The sequence below is a fragment of the Lagenorhynchus albirostris genome, chromosome 3 (genome assembly GCF_949774975.1).
Source record: "Lagenorhynchus albirostris chromosome 3, mLagAlb1.1, whole genome shotgun sequence".
NCBI lineage: Eukaryota > Metazoa > Chordata > Mammalia > Artiodactyla > Delphinidae > Lagenorhynchus > Lagenorhynchus albirostris.
The window spans coordinates 82,659,918-82,678,206 of NC_083097.1; the positions used below are offsets into that span (position 1 = coordinate 82,659,918).

The 18,289-nt window shown below is 34.3% G+C and overlaps 1 protein-coding gene across 1 annotated transcript in view; it reads right to left on the reverse strand.

Annotated features, from left to right (window-relative positions):
• Positions 1-1,012: 1,012 nt before the first annotated feature.
• The window catches only part of SLCO6A1 (solute carrier organic anion transporter family member 6A1), a 95,103-nt gene continuing 77,826 nt past the window's right edge, over positions 1,013-18,289 (reverse strand). The window contains exons 11-13 of the mRNA XM_060146327.1: positions 6,857-6,921; positions 4,438-4,575; positions 1,013-1,212 (exon numbers count right to left, since the gene is read on the reverse strand). Coding sequence (XP_060002310.1) covers positions 1,013-1,212; positions 4,438-4,575; positions 6,857-6,921 — 403 coding nt within the window. The remainder of the gene's footprint in view (positions 1,213-4,437; positions 4,576-6,856; positions 6,922-18,289) is intronic.

The window sequence follows — 18,289 nt, forward strand, 5'->3', positions numbered from 1 at the left end:
TAAGATATGAATATTCCCTGCTTCTCACTTCCCTCTGCCAGCCAAGATGAATAGGGCAATGTCTGCCCTTACACATAGGGTCATTGACTAATGTGAATAACAAAGAAGAAATTTTGTCAGTTATGCATTCTCCCAAGAGAACAAAAGAAACACTGCAGAGAAGTTTTTGTTTCAGAACAATTTGATTTTTATTTCAATATTTGGAAGATTGCTATATAATTTGGATAGATGTAGAATCATGTATGAAATAATTATATCAAAATTGTTCTATAGAAACACATTTAAGCTTAAGAAATATTCCACAAATGGTTGACACATTTTCTGCATTCGAATTTGAACATTTCTTTAAGTGAAATAATTATGATTAATCATGAAATTAAATACAAAAACACAAAAATGGATATCAACTTAGGTACCAGTAGTCTTTATCAATAAAATTCAAGTCAAGGTAAAAATAGAGAGGTATATGATCAAATTGAATTTTATGTCTACAAAAATTAAAGAAGCATGAAAATATGTATTGCAAACTGGCCAATTGACCAGAGAAATTTTCTGAGGAAACCTCTCCATTAACAGAGATAAATGTTAATTTTAAAATGTCTCCTTTTGGAGAATAAATATGACCTTCATATAAATTTTTATTATATGAACTAGACTGGCACATCTAATATTACTTTGAAAAATTATTGAGAAATAAATACCCACAGCCCAAATGAAAAGTAATAAGAATAAACTATATGAAACCTAAGTAAGCCTACATAACCAAAGACCAATAACTAATATATACGATATCATTGCAGTCAGAATTAACTTATGTGTATTTTCCCATTTCCACTTCATGCTTTTCTTTCAAAGTATTACCTTTCTATTGAAAGTATTAAATATGTATCTTATAATATCCTTTAAAAGTGCAAAACACAGAGACTATATTATTATATTTATACTCAAAATATAATAAAGCTTATAAGATCACATGAATCACTTATTAAACATATAGTTATATTAAATCATTTTAAATTTTATTAATAATATCCCATTGATAGATTGACAATGTGTAATTCTTACATAATGATGATCCAGTTCTTTCCTTTTTTTTAACTTTTAGATTCTTCACAACTGTAGGCAGGATGTCACTGTTTTCCTGTGGTAAATATTTATATAGGCCAAATGCAATAGCAGTGAAGAAGATAGTAACTACTTTGCAAATAAAACCTGAATTCGAAAAAAATACAGCCATCAGATGTGTCAATTTATTTAGAGCAAAAATGTTTGTGGAAAGAGCCATCTACCAAAGAAAAGGTAAGTATATTTCATGTATAAATGTACCAATTTTCAAATTGTAGAATGCAATTAATGTCATAAACTTATGTCAAGTTACTTAAAGGAAATTTTAAAAATATGTTTACAAAATCTTTTAGACGTCTTAAACAAATAGCCCAAGACAAATGCAAAGTGTGTTACTATTTCACAGAATGTATTAATTCTAAAACATAAAAATATATTTCTACTTTCAGAACTTAATTATCAGCAGAAACTGGAACCTTTTTAAACAACTTCATGCAGCTTTACTCCTTGAAATATTCATCATTTTCCAAAGGCCAACAGAAATATTTCAGAAAAATTAATTGACTATGTAAGTTTTTAAATTCATTTTCATTTTTCAAGTTTTGGAAAGTTAATATATTACAGGAATTATATAAAAGTACTTGAACTTTGGGTGCAAATAACCCTGGTCATTAAAGTAAAAAATATTTTACAGCAACAATATCAGTTATCTGACACTATCAATTACAGTGGTTTCAAAGATAAAATAGGAAACATTAATGAGCTATTTGTAATGATACAATACTTCAAACATTTATTTATAACAGCTGAACACTGCAAACAACCCAAATGTCCATTAATAAGAGCATGAATAAGCTATAGCATATTCATAAAGTGAAACAATACTCAGAAATTTTTTAAAAGCACAAACTACTGCTATAGAATAGCATGGATGAATCTCCCAAAAGCATAACATTAAGCAAGACAGGTGAAAAACCCCACCAGCATGTATTATATTCCATTTGCATAATTTGTAGAACAGGCAAAACCAACATATTTTAATAGAAATATGAAAGGGGTTTATCTGTGGGGGAGGGAAATTGACTAGCCAGGGGCATAGGAGAAATTTCTATAGCTTCTTTTGAATGCTGGTTCCACAGGTGATTGATAGACTGATAAATTTTTTATTAACTTTTTTGAGTTGATAAAACTTTTGAGAATCTGATGAATGTCACAGCCTTCCTTTATAGAAGACATACAATTGTACAAACAGAATTTTAGGATTCCAAAAATATACTAAAATTTAATGTGGGCTCCTAGGGCTCATGCATCCCTCTTGAATAAGCCTTGCTCTAGAGTAGTGGTATGCATAGAACTTTCTGTGACAATGGCAGTGTTCTACATCTGCACTGTCCCATAGAATAGTCAAATGTGACCATTAAGCAAGTGAAATTTGGCTGTTGATACTGAAGAACTGAATGTTTAATTGCATTAAATTAAATTTAAATAGATATGTGCAGGTAATGTCTACCATATTGGACACTGCAGCTCCAGGATCTCTCACATAGCTGTCTTCAAAGTTTACTGTGATAAAAATCACCTGAGGTGCTTTATTAAAAATATACATTCCTACCACTAATTCTTGGTATTCTAAATAAAGACCTCAGAACTTACATTTTAGCAAACACTCCAAGTGATTCTGATTCAAGTGACTCATGGAATAAAATTTAAATACTGGTTTACACTAAATTGCTGCAAATGTATATTCCTATTTCAGTTTCCTGTATTTGCCCTTTCTGACTGTAATTCCCTATGTTCTGTATTATCATTATCCCTTTTAGTAGCTCCCTAGTAGGATTTCTAATAGTTCATCTATTTTCTCAATTATATGCCACGTTTGAAAATAGCTAAGCACATTACAGTTATATCTAAAATGAAAACTAAAAAGTTCAGCAGACTTTCTTAAGAATAATGCCTAGTTTTGTTGAATTATCTCTGAGAAATTAATTTTGACTTCTTAAATGCCATTTTTGACTTTTTAAAATTTTTAAAAATTTATTTAGTGTTCAGTATTGACTAATAAGCTCACTGGACAATTGACTTCTGATTTAGAAGGCATTGCTGAATACTGTTTATCAAACAGATATTTGTTACTGTTAAATATTAGAGTCTATCATTATGTGGTTCTTTGAATTACTGAACTCACTCAGTAAAATCACAAAACATATAAACACTTTTAAATGTTTAGCACACCAGAAGTATCTATACAATAAAACCACTAAAAGTTAATGCTGATTAAGGCTTCAGAAATTATGTAGTTCAACATCTTCATTTCACAAGAAGATCTAGTGAATTTCCCGAAGTAATACAAGCATATCGAGGCTTTCCCCAACAATTTGACCATATCACTATAGCATCCCAATTTTCTATATCTCTTATTTATTCAACAATACTGAATGTTTGCTATATGTCGGCCCTGTTTTATCACTGAGCAAAAGAGACGATGTGAAATTTACATTGAAGTGGGATAAGAGTATTCTGATACTTTTCAGTGGTGTAAAATTTCTTTTTTAAATTATCCAATCTCTTTTACTGCAGAAATGGAAAGGGCCATAAGGTCAAGCAACTTAGTTGTATATGTATACAGGCAAAATTTTTTCCCAAATTGAAATTCTTCTAATCATCACCCTTTATTCAGGAATAACATAAAACAATTGTGTAGTTAATGCAATGTCTCAAATATTTACATCAGTTCTATAGTAATTAGTTTCTAAAATATTTTGTATATAATAATATATGCTTCTTTAATAATCAAAGTATCCATTTGTTCTTAGTTTGTTATGACTATAACTTACTCTAAACCATACATTTTTAAAAACAATTTGTACCTAGAGTCTGTCATACAGAGTGAAGTAAGTCAGAAAGAGAAAAACAAACACCATATGCTAACACATATATATGGAATCTAAAAAAAAAGGGTCATGAAGAACCTAGGGGCGGGACTGGAATAAAGATGCTGACCTACCAGAGAATGGACTTGAGGACGGGGGAGGGGGAAGGGTAAGCTGGGACAAAGTGAGAGGGTGGCATGGACATAGATAGATACACTACCAAATGTAAAACTGATAGCTAGTGGGAAGCAGCCACACAGCACAGGGAGATCAGCTCCGTGCTTTGTGACCATCTAGAGGTGTGGGATAGGGAGGGTGGGAGGGAGGGAGACGCAAGAGGGAAGAGATATCGGGATATATGTATATGTATAGCTGATTCACTTTGTTATAAAGCAGAAACTAACACACCATTGTAAAGCAATTATACTCCAATAAAGATGTTAAAAAAATTTTAAATAAAAACAATTTTACTTCTCAATATTCTTCAATAGATATCACTTACATACTCCTGTCAACAGGTAGGCCATTTTTGTCTTGTTATAGATCCAACAACTTCCAATGCTTCCACAGCGCTCAGTATCCCGAAGGATGCAAGAAGTTTCTCCTACTATTTTAAAAATTACTGGTCCAGGTATAGTCCCTATGAAAAAAGCAATGATTGTAAATTCACCATGAAAACACTGTAGGTTGGGATCAGAATGATTTTAATCCTAAATGTAAACTTATATATTTAGTCATCATCACTGTAAACATATCATTTAAAGTTATCTAAGAAGTTGCTTATCAATAGGATTGTTAAAAACTGAAAACGTAATTGAGTGTTTTCAAAAATCCCTATCCCTGTAGATATAAAAAAAGCTAGCAGATTTTCATCTTCTTAGAATGATATGCATGTTGTTATTTAGTTGACATCTCAACATTTTGTTAATTTCTAAATGAAAAACTTAGGAGAAACTATTTAAAACAGAGATACTAAATATTGATTTTGTGAACTCCATATATCTCCTAAGATTTCAAATTGTGAAATTTTCAATGACTGAAAATTTAGTTTTGAAATGCAGTGTATGCCTGTTATGTATCAAGATATTGCGAAAATAACTGAAAATGTAAATGCTTTGGCATGTTTGTAGCAGCCCTAGCTTCAGAAGACCTCATATGCAGAGGAATAGTTGTGTGCTGCCTGAGGGAAATCTCTATATACTCACAGAGACACTTCCTCAGCAACAGTATTGCTTTCAGGTAAAAGTGAATGCAGTCTTAGAAATATAAATAACTAAATAAATGCCACTCCAAAGGCATTAGAACTGGGTTTTCAGAACTAACATATCTAACGATTGACCATCTTCCTTAAGAAATTATCGGAGTGCTCATGCCTCATGACTTTTTGATTCCTGTCAAAGACCACTGCCCATCACCAGATTTCCCAGTCTCAGTAAGTGCTGGTACTCTGTTTATAATTGTTCAAAGTGAAAAACCTAGGCCTACTACTCATCTTTTTCTATTTCCCACCATATTTTTTCTAATCCATGATAAACCAGTGTAACACTAACTCCAAATACACCTTGGATAAGTTGATTTCTCTTTTTCATTACAACCCCCAGAATCCAATTTAATATAACTCTGACTTAGACTTCAGCAAAAGCCTCCTTTTTCTTTTCCTCCACATTTATCTTTGATAAACATTTCTCACTCCAGCAGCAGAGTTATCTTTTAAATGTAAATCAGATAATATCTACCTTCTGCTTAAATTCTCTGATGGCAAAACCCTGAAAGATGTAGAGACAGTTGTATCTAAAATATCATCACCTTATTCCACCCTCTCCCATTCAAAACTGCCTCAGCCTCACTGGCTTCCTTTCTGAGGTAAGAAACTGTGCACTTGCTGTTTCTTATGCTCCCTCCTCCACTAAGAATCCATCCTTATCCACTGGATCACTTTTGACTGTAAAAATATGCTCTAATTTTTCTCAATTAAAAAAGCTAATTTAAACCCTGCATATTGATCTAGCTATAGAACAATTTCTCTGATCCCCATTAGAGCCACACTTAAATTTTTCTACTTTCTTGACTCCATTTATCATATGGCTTTCAGTCTTCAATCCAGTCTAATCTTGTTTCCTTACCCCACCAATAATTTTAATCAACTTCTTGAATCAGAGCTCCTAATATAGTCATAATGTGGATTTGAAAGCTATTTTTTGCATAAGAAAGCCTGAAGTACACAGTGCATCACCCTCAGCAAAACCAATTTGTTCTTTGGATATAAATCTTTTAAAACATCAGATTCAGTGTCTTTGGTAATGAGAAATTTTTAAAGCACTAGTCTAGGTTAATGACTTCTCAAACATGCAAGCAATGGAAAATATAGTTTCTATGCTTATATGTGCTTTGTTTCAGTTTACCAAACCACTTGTGCAAGCTTGAAGAATATACTTCTGATCAAAAAGATTCTCTTCTAACTGAATATAATATTAATGCATATTTTATATGACAGGATAGGCTTTACAGTATTATCTTTTTTTTTTTTTTTTTTTTTTTTTTGCGGTACGCGGGCCTCTCACTGTTGTGGCCTCGCCCGTTGCGGAGCACAGGCTCCGGACGCGCAAGCTCAGCGGCCATGGCTTACGGGCTTAGCCGCTCCGCGGCATGTGGGATCTTCCCAGACCGGGGCACGAACCCGTGTCCCCTGCATCGGCAGGCGGACTCTCAACCACTGCGCCACCAGGGAAGCCCCAAGTATTATCTTTTTTACCCTAAGTATTGTCTCCTAAATTCTGTAGAGCAGCTCCCCCATTCACTTGTTTTGTGTCAGTTTATCATAATTATTCATTTGAAATTCTAAATATACATGTTGACACATGTATAAATCAAAAAAGAAACCATTCAATTCAATGTAATAATAGATTGCCAAAAGTCCATACCAAATATTCTCAAAATCACAAAGGTCACACCCATGGCCAGAGAACGTTGTTTGTCAGATACAATCCTGCAAGCAAATAGCAATGATATCATGAAAAATCATTATTATTAGCTGTAAAGAATGTTTGCTAGGCTCAGGGGTAATTTTTTTCCCTGTGGATCCATTAGACTAAGGATCTTTGGCCAGTTGACAGAGTTCAATCTGGGTGAATTAACTGCAACTCTTCCCATGTTTCCATATTCTGCCCACTGCCAACCAATTCTAAAGCTACTTGTGCTTCACTAGGAGGAAGCATTTATGGCCCAAACTCTCTGCCCCAGCCTTGGCTGAAAAAAATTTAGCACTACCTTTCATACTTCTCATTCTTCATTCTGTGGTGCACATCCATTGTTTCAGATTTCTTCCTTTTGTCCCTGTGAAACTTACTCTCTACCTTTCTCTACCTTGCTCTCCATTTAGGTAATGCACTACATCAATGGGGTTCTCTTGCCTCTGGCTACTGATTGGGTTATGCCAATAGGGTGCTCCAGAGTGAGAAAGGAAGGTGAAGTTCAAGTCTTCATTCCCAGGCTCCCTCTCTGCAGTTACCCAAGTTGACTGGGTCACTAGGCAAAGCGGTACCCTCTACAGGTCTCTCTTCTTCCTACCCTTGTTTCCCTTTGGGTGTTGGGTGGTAACAGACCTGAAGTACTGCACTATACTTTGGGATTCCTTATACCCTGCCCGCATTTTAAATAGCCACATCATTCAACCTTACTTGAATTGTCCTAATTTGAGGGTGCCATCTCTTTTCGGTTGGACCTCTGACTTTTACCCTCACTATTCAAAAGTTAAAATAAATAAGAAATAACTTTCTCAAATATGAAGAATGAAGATCTCTGTATTTTGTATTCATCAAGTATTTGTTTTAAAAAGAAAAATAATGTATAAAAATCACATATTAGTATTTTGGAAAATAAACTAAAATACAACAAAAAATAATCAACCCTTGAACATTTTAAAAAGTAAAGAAATAAAAGCTACATTTTAAATGGATATTTTAAATAAATCCTGTGCTTACCCTTTATTTCCTTGTTCTGGAACTTGAATAATAAACAAGTATGACCAATATTGTCATCCAAAATGACTCAATTTATTAAAATGTAGCATATTCAGTACTTTATGACTATTTTGTAAAAAGTGAGATAATTCCACCTGTATCAACCTGGTAAAAATATATGTTCTTTCCTCAAATATTTACTACATATTTACCAATTCTTAAAAGATAGTGATGTTTCTAAATGAAACATAATTTAACTTTTATTATGAGCAGATTCATTAAAGACATATAAAGGAAGTAAAGTGTCACATTTTAGAACCACACTTTAGGATAAAGTTTTTGGTATAAAATAGAAATGTGGGTCATATGCCTCACTAAAATTTAGTATTCTGCTTCATTTAGCATAAGCAGTTTTTTTATATGTAGTATAATAATGGTGTTCTCTGAAGTATATAAAGAGCTAACAATAACTCATAATTATTAACAAATATTTATGTATCTTCAGTTTGATTATAACTTTATTTCTGATATACAAAAAAAGATGAAAAGATGAATGATTTCCCTAATTTTCCAAAATCAGTTAAATGAACAGCAAAACAAGAAATAATATTCATAAAACACAATTTTTTAGTGAAAAACATTACTATGTTTTAAGAATAAAGTGATTTTTTTTTGGTATTTTGTCTAAGGAGTAAGGCTATGATGGTATGGTTTAAGAATTTCATGGAATAAACAAACTATTGGTTAGTACTCTTCCAAGATGTAAAAGACAGCTTCCAATTATCTCTTATGACTTTTAAATATATATTTTCAGTCTATATCTTTCTTGAGTTCTAGACTTAAGTTCCTATCACACACAAAAGTTGCTCTTCCCCTGGTGCTTCCTGTCACAAGAAATGGAATCATCACCCATGCAGTTTTCAAGCCCAAAACCTGGAAAGAGGCATGCTTGAAGGCGTATTCTTTTCCTCATTCACCACAGACAATCAATAATAAAATACTGTGATTTTTATAAATAACTTTTTTTATATCTCTCTCTGATTTTCTTCATCTCTAATTCTACTGGCCTATTCCAAGCGTGTATTTTCTGCCTGAAGAAAATAAAACAATTTCCTAACTTATCTTCCAACAACCATTTTTATCCCTGCAGTCCACTCTCCACATAGAGCCACAAGTGATTTTTTTAAGGGAAAATTCTGATTATTTCACTAACCCACTAGGAACCTTCAATGGCTCATCAGTCTCATTGCATATGCCACCTCACAACTTTTGCCTTTACCACCTTCTTTGTTTACGACATTCTATCATACAACACTCTTATATAGCTATTTCTTGCACTCAGAGTCAGAGTCTTTGCATACATTGTTCCCACTGTGTGAAATTCTCATCCCCCATCTTTTAGGGCTTAGCTTAAATGTGATTTCCTTAAGGACACCCTCTCTGAATCCCCAGAGAGGAGATTTAGTTTAGATTGTCCCATAATTCTCTCTTGGCATTCTTCTACATTTTTTTTGCAGTACGTTTTAATATTACAATTGAAAACTTATTAGTGAAACTACTTTTTTTTTTTTTCTATTGTGCCACCCTCCAAAGTCCATCAGAGAAGCAGGAATCTGGTCACTTCTGTTCCTCTTTTATTTCACCTTTTTCCCTTAAAGTGCTCATCCACCTTCTTGTTTAAATCCATGGTAACTATCACAGGTGAGAATACATACACATATTAAAATAATGATGGATGGGGACTTCCCTGGTGGCGCAGTGGTTAAGAATCTGCCTGCCAATGCAGGGGGCACTGTTTGATCCCTGGTCCGGGAGAATCCCACATGCTGCAGAGCGGCTGGGCCTGTGCGCCACAACTACTGAGCCTGCACTCTAGAGCCCATGTGCCACAAGAAATAAAATAATAATAATAATAATAATTAATTAATTAAATAATGAGGGATGGAAGGGAAAGAAATGAAGAACTAATTTTTCTTAATGATCACCTTGATGGAGTGAGAACTGACAAATCATGATATTGATACTTTTCTGTTTAGACTTAAGCCTCACACAGCTTCGGATTTCATCATAATTCTCCAGAGGAAAAAGAATGGTGTCATTCCTGGCCCCATTTGGTCACCAGAAACTATGTCAGTTTGCTTGCCCCCTAGTGCGACACTCTACCTAGACCTAGTCCATGTTGTCAGCATCTACCCCTCATCAAGAATTGACAAGAATGTCAGGGACAGCTTTAGATCCCTATTTCATCTCTAAAAGCTTCTGCTCTCTCTGGAATTTTAATCCCTCTAGTCCTCTGCCACTTTGTGCCTTTAAATATATGATTGTTAATTTAACCCAGCTTTTCTAGTTATCCTGTGTAGGAGCATTGGCCTGCAATGCTATTCCATCCCACACCACTTCCATGACATTAGCACTTGATAATGATTTCACAATTGATGTATTTGGTTTTGACTTTTATTGTACTTTTTAAAAAATTAAACTCTGTTGAATTTGAAGTTTGATTATATTTTGGAAAGCTATACAAAGAGCACATGCTGGAGAGACATGCTTACTTATACCCCTGCTCTCATCTACTCTCATTTCTATCCCATCCCTTTAGGTTATCATTTTCATCACTTTCTTGTTTATACCTTCACAGTATTTCTTTATGAAAATACAAATGATTATAAATGCATACCTCTATACTCTCATTTCTTCAGAGGAAGTAGCAAACTATTGGGTTGGCCAGAAAGTTTGTTCAGGTTTTCTGTAACATCTCATGGAAAAACCTGAATGAACTTTTTGGTGAACCCCATATATTGACTGTTCTGTACCTGATTTTTTCATGTTACAATATATTCTTAAGATCCCCTCCTATATGAACATAGAGTCCCTCCCTATTTGTTTTCACTTTCATTATATTACATTGTGCAAAAATGAAATCATCTAGTCAACCTGTCTGTTGCTCTTTCACACTTAGTTTTTTTCCAGTGTTTGTTGTTTCATGTATATAGTACATATACAATATGTGGTTCTATGTAATATAGATAGCCTTATGGATGTAAATATATTTTTTTGCAGGATATCTGCAAAAAGGATTTCAAGTACAGTGCTAGCATAAAGGGTAAACATATCTGCAATTTTTTGAAGTATTAAAGATACTCTTTTCATCAGAGTTGCACCATTTTGTGCTCTTTCAAGCAATATATGAAAGTACTTTTTTCTATACAGCCACATAAACAGATCTATTATCAATGTTTTATTCCTGTCAACTAGGTACATAAGAAATACTATCACATAAAATTTTTAAATTCTATGACCTTTACTGTAGATATGGCTGAACATCCTTTCATATTTGTATTTGTATTTTGTTTTCTTTGATGCTTTTCCACTTTTCTATTGGGATGTTAATCTTAGGAGAGCTTTACTTATTACAGGAATTAATCTTTTATAGAATATGAGTTGCATAAATTCATTGTTCCTTGGCTTTTGACTTTGCTTATTATTTTTAATTTTATGGACTAAAATTTATCAGTCTTTCCCTTATGACTTCCAGATTTTTAGTCATAGTAACAAATACCTTCACCTTTTAAAAATAATAATGAGGGCTTCCCTGGTGGTGCAGTAGTTGAGAATCTGCCTGCTAATGCAGGGGACACGGGTTCGAGCCCTGGTCTGGGAGGATCCCACATGCCACGGAGCAACTAGGCCCATGAGCCACAATTACTGAGCCTGCACATCTGGAGCCTGTGTTCCACAACAAGAGAGGCCGCAATAGTCAGAGGCCCGTGCACCGCGATGAAGAGTGGCCCCTGCTTGCCACAACTAGAGAAAACCCTCGCACAGAAACAAAGACCCAACACAGCAAAAATAAATAAATAAATTACTAAACTCCTACCCCCAACATCTAAAATAATAATAATAATGAAATTAGCTGATTTTTTTACCACTTGTATTATTTAATTTTTTTTACATTTAAATCTTTGTCCCATTTGAGTTTTTCTTGTTGTATCATATGGGCTCTGGATATAATTTTTTCCCCAAAGTCTATCCCCATTATACCCAAACCACTTTCTTAAAAGTCCATTTTTGATGCACTTATTTAGAATTTTACTTTCATTATATTAAATTCCTATATGAGTTGAGATCTATTTCTAGACTTAATGTCAGTCTATTCATAAGTCAATATTATATTGCTTCAGTGTTGAGACTTTATGGTGCATTTTAGCTTATGAGGCTAAGCCTCTGTTACTGTGCTTCTTTGTTTCAGATTCCCAAGCTACTCTTGCTTATTTTTCCATAAAAACTTTAGAATCAGGTTTTATAGTTCAATAATTCCACTAGTATTTTCATTATCACATTAAAATTATGAATTAACTTAAGGAGAACTGATCCATTGGTGGTGTTAGGTCTTCCTATTCAATAATATGAGATATATCTTTTCAAATTGTTCAAGTCAGTTTTTGTGACATTCAAGTGTGTTTCATTTTATTTTGAAACTATTTTTATTTTGAAATTATTATTTATTTTGAAACTCACAGGTAGTTGTAAAAATAGTACAAAGCATCATGGGTACCCTCACCCAGCATCCCTAAATGGTGAAATCTTATAGAACTGTAATATAATATTAAAACCAGGAAACTGACATTGACTTGCTGCTGTTAACCAGACTACAGACCTTATTTTGTTTTCATTTTTCAGTTAATATACGTTAAATTTTTTTAACTGAATTTGTTTGTGTGTGAGTGTGTGTGTGTATAGCTCAATATATCTGCTATTTTTTATATGCTGTTACCTTACCAAACAGTTAGCTAAATGTACTGGCTATTAGTTCTTTTTTTATAAATTTATTTATTTTTGGCTGCATTTGGTCTTCGTTGCTGTGTGTGGGCTTTCTCTAGCTGCAGAGAGTGGGGGCTACTCTTTGTTGCAGTGCACGGGCTTCTCATTGTGGTGGCTTCTCTTGTTGTGAAACACGGGTTCTAGGCATATGGGCTTCAGTAGTTGTGGCACAGGGCCTCAGTAGTTGTGGCTCATGGGCTTAGTTGCTCTGCGGCATGCGGGATCTTCCCAGATCAGGGCTCAAACCCGTGTCCCCTGCATTGGCAGGCGGATTCTTAACCACTCCACCACCAGGGAAGTCCTATTATTTCTAATGCAATGTAAAAAGAACTGATAATATTGCTCTAGGAAGTTTTACTGTGACTGGGTAGACAAATACTGGAGTTCAAATGTCACCAAAAGTGAAGGATCCTATGTTCAACATACCTTTCAATCAGGACCTCTTGAAAGATGATACTCTAGGATAAAGGACAATCTGAAAATTGATAAGGTCTTTAAAAAACTTAAACCTATCCTTAAATCAGCTAAATTCCTGCTTGGTTTACAGAGAACTGTTCCTATTCTACTTTCCTTAATAAAGCTATTGTAAAATATTTTTGGAGTTATTAATGTTCAGAGTCTCTATTATTTTTGGTACACAAAATCTCACATGATTAAAAATAATTATAGGAGTTATAAGAGACAGAGTCAAGAGAAAAAAATGAAATTTAAATAGTACTACAGAATATTCAGATACTAGATATCTGACAGACATTTTAAATTTAGAGGATTAATATGTCCAAGAAAACAGATGACAAGAAAGAGAATATTATCAGAGAACTAGAATCTATTAAAAAGAAATAAAATTCTATAACAGAAAAGTACACTAATTATAATGAACTCATAGGTGAATTTAACAACTAATTAGACACAGGGGATGGTAGAATTAGTAAACTAGAGTACAGGTAACTGGAAAAGCAGGTGGAAATATTATTAATACATTAGAGATCAGTGAAAAAACTTTAGTCTGAAGCACAGAGCATAAAAACAAATGAAAACAGAAAGTAAAAAAGAATAAAAGATACATGGATATAGTGAAAGGTTTACAATATGTGTAACTGATATCCAAAAGGTGAGTAGATAAGGAATAGAGCAGAAGCAATATTTGAAGAAAGAATAGTTAAATATTTTCCAAAACCAATGAAAGATACTGTGATAGATAATCACTCAACATGGCTATCATTGATTCCTCTTTTCCCCCAATACATGCTTGTTGCTCCTGACATCAAGAGATGGAATCTAATCACCCTCTTTTGAAACATGACTTTTTTGACAAATAGAATGCAGAAGAGTGACATTCTTGGACTTTCAGCCTAGGTCTAATGAAGCCTTGCAGTTTATGCCTTGTACCTTATGCCTGGGTCTCTTAGAACACTAAAACCTGGGATGTTCCCTTTTGGAATTCTTGCACTTTGTTAGCAGACGTTTAAGTTACACAAAGAAGCCTCTATGACCAATCAACAGCTCCACCTAAGCTCCTAGGAAAATTTAGCCTAAATTGTCAGCCATCTAGGAAATCTAACCCAGTCATGCTATCAGGTAACTCAAATGTTATGTGCCATCTGACCACAAGCTCAAGAGAAACCTTAAGCAAGAACTACCCTGTTGAGCCCAGTCAACTCGCAGAACCATGAAAGATAAGGATAAATTGTTGTTGTTAAGTGATTAAACCTGGGATGGTTTGTTACTGTTATGGACTGATTTCTGTTCCCTCCAAAATTAATATGCCAAAAATCCTAACTCCCAGTACTTTGGAATGCCATCATATTGGATACAGGGTTTTACAGAGGTAATTAAGTTAAAATGAGGTCAGTTGGGTAGGCCCTAATCCAATATAACTGGTGTCATTATAAGAAGAGAAAATATGGACATAGACATTCACAGAGTGAAGATAATGTGAAGACTCAGGAAAAGATAGCCATCTACAAGCCATGGATATCTGGAACAGACCCTGCCTTCATAGCCATCAGAAGGAACCAACCTTGCACCAACTGTACACTTCTAAATAACACATGGTTTAAATGAAAAATACATTGAAAGGCATATTTGAATTGAAAGTATGAGTAAAAATATATATCAAGACTTCTGGGATGCAGCTAAATTTATACTTGGATAGAAAAGGCATATATACCAATAGACAGAAGATATAGGTGAATAAAATAAAAATATTAAAAACATAGAAGTAAAATGATAGAAATTATAAAGATAAAAGCAGAAAGATTTGTTAGTCACACACACACACACACACACACACACACACAGACATTCAATTTTTAATTTAAAACATTCTCACAAAGAAATTCTAGGCCAGGTACATGACAACTGAGTTCTTCCAAAGATTTAATTAAAAAATAATACCAGGGCTTCCCTGGTGGCACAGTGGTTGAGGGTCCGCCTGCCGATGCAGGGGATGTGGGTTCGTGCCCTGGTCCGGGAAGATCCCACATGCCGCGGAGCGGCTGGGCCCGTGAGCCATGGCCACTGAGCCTGTGCGTCCGGAGCCTGTGCTCCGCAACGGGAGAGGCCACAACAGTGAGAGGCCCACGTACTGCAAAAAAAAAAAAAAAAAAAAGAGAACATATTGCTAAGAGAGCTCTTTAAAATGGAGCTGGAAGGCCATTAAGGAAGCAGGGCTTACGCACATCCTCACCAGCTGGAACCATGAACTTTTGAATTGGGCCAAACCACAAATATTCCAAGGACTCTACAAGAAAACCTGCAACCTGTCACAGTAATGAACTTTTCCCTTCCTCTAGTGGTAGCCTTTTGCTACCAATCACATAAAGATAAGAATAGCTTTGGCTTGCCAGTACCAATTATAATTCTTTTGAAACAACTTTTGCAACCTTGTTGGGTTTTTTGCCTTTATAAACCCCTGTCTTTTATCTCCTCCTTGGAACACATTTTCAACTCTTGCTCAGATCAGTGTCTCCTGAATTGGAATTCTCAGACGCCAAATAAAGCCTTTATTTCTTTGCAGCTTTGATGTGGTGAATTTTGTTCATTATTACATAGAAAATCTGAAGTAATCTACCAACTAACTATTAGAAATTAATATGAACACAGTCACAAAATACAAGGTCAAAGCAATAAGAATGAATTGCATTTCCTTCATACCAGTAATAAACAACTATTTGATACTATGCTATACTAAATATCAAAAACATCAGTTACCTAGGAATGAATCTAATGAAGGAGGTTTAAGACCTCAACTCTGAAAAAGAAAATTATGAAACGTTATTGGAGAAATAAATGAAGATTTAAATAACTGAAGGAATCATACTTCATTGATTGATCAAGAGACTCAGTGTGGTAAGTATAGCAATGCTCCCAAATTGATTCAAAGACATTCCAATCCAAATCTCAGCATGTTTTTTATGGACATTAACTAGGTGATTTTAATCACCTAGAAATACAAAGCGCCGAGAATTGCCAAGATAATCTCAAAGATGGACTTACAACAAAGACTGATGTAAATATTCACAAAAAATACACAGCAATTAAGACAGTGTAATGTTGGTACCGGGATGCTCAAATACACCAATGGAACAGAACAGAGTGCAGAAATAGAACCACATATATAGAGTCTGCTGGTGCATGTCTGTGGGGAAAAGACAGCCTTTGAATAAACGGTGGTGAGTCAATTAGTATCCATCCAAAAATGATGAACCTGGGTCCCAACTTTATACAAAAAATATCATTCCCAGTTGAATTATTGATTTTATAATCTCTTATTAAAATAACATAAGAAATGTCCACATGACTTTGATCAGGCAAAGATTTCTTAAACAGGACATTAAAATTAAAAATTTATTTCACTCAAAAGATGCCATTATCAGAGTGAAAAGGCAAGTCATAGAGTTGAAGATATTTGTCATGAATATATATGTCAAATGACTCCCACATTTGGAGTATATAAAGAAATTCTGCAAATCAATAATAAAAAAGACAGACAACCCAATGTAAAAATAGACAAAAGAACAGAAAAGACATTTGACAAAATTGCACATTCCTATGGCTAATGAATAAAGGAAAACATGCTCAATAATATTAATCCTCTGAATAGGGAAATTAAAATTACAATGAAATATCAACACTTATACACCTATCAAAATTGCTTGAGTTTAAGAACAATTAACAATAGACTGCTAGAAGAATGAACTAGTGCAAATACTTTAAAAATTTATTAAAAAGCTTAACATACATATGACTCAGCAATTCTGCTGTTTATATGTGTACTCAATAGAAATATATTCATATGTTTTCTAAAAAACAAGTAAAAGAATGTTCATAGAAACAGCATATTAGCCCTAAAGTGGAAACAACATTAACTACAGAATGAATATATTTTAGTATATTCACACAATGGACTACTATAAAACTATGTTGTACAATATGGTTAACTATTACCCATGTGTGCTTACTTAAATTTATGTCAATTAAAACTAAATAAAATTAAGAGTTCAGTGCCTCATTCACACTGACCACATTTCAAATGCACAATAGGCACATGTGGCTAGAGGCTATATTGGATATCAGAGATACAGAACATTTCCATCATTTTACAAAATCTGATTGGATAGTACTGCTATAGAGCAATGAAAATGAATTTCTGTTATATACAACCATATGAATGACTCTTAAAAGCACTTTGTTGAGTAACGAAATGCAGACACAAATGACTATGTGCTGTATTCTCCTGTGTATGCATAAAGTTCAAACACAGAACAAATTAGCCTATTCACTGCAGAAGTCAGGAGAGTGGTAATCTTTAGGCATTAAGGGTTTAGACAAGAAGGGAGGTGGAGGAGGGGCTTTTGGAATACTTGTATTATCCGTTTCTTGGGCTGGACTCTGGTTACATAGGTGTCTTTGCTGTGTTAAAATCCATCAATTTACATTTGCAATTTGTGCACTCTTCTGAAAACATATTATGCTTCAATAAAATGTCTATAAAAATAATATCCCTTGACTCTCCATTTATTATCTATTAGGCAGCCATCAAGCTTATCCTTCTTTTGATCTCTACCCTGTTTACTTCTCCCATTTTTCTTAGTTGTACAATTTCTACTTTATCAAAGCATATTACATTTCATTCTATTTTGCCACCCTTATGCTTAGCTTAGTATTTGCCTCAGTTCTAGCATAAATTAATTGCACTTAGTTAAATATATTAGCTAAATATAGGCAGTTAAATCTAAGTAGTTTAACATACTTGATGCTTGCCACCCGACCTTCTTTTTTGAAAATATTTAGTTATTTATTTATTTGGCTGCGTTGGGTCTTCGTTGCAGCACGCGGGGTCTTAGTTGCAGCACACGGGATCTTCGTTGAGGCACACAGGATCTTTTGTTGTGGCGTGTGGGCTCTTCGTTGCGGTGTGCAGGCTTCTCTCTATGTGGCGCACAGGCTCGGTAGTTGCGGCACGTGGGATTAGTTGCTCCATGGCATGTGGGATCTTAGTTCCCCAACCAGGGATCAAACCCACGTCCCCTGCATTGCAAGGCAGATTCTTAACCACTGTACCACCAGGGA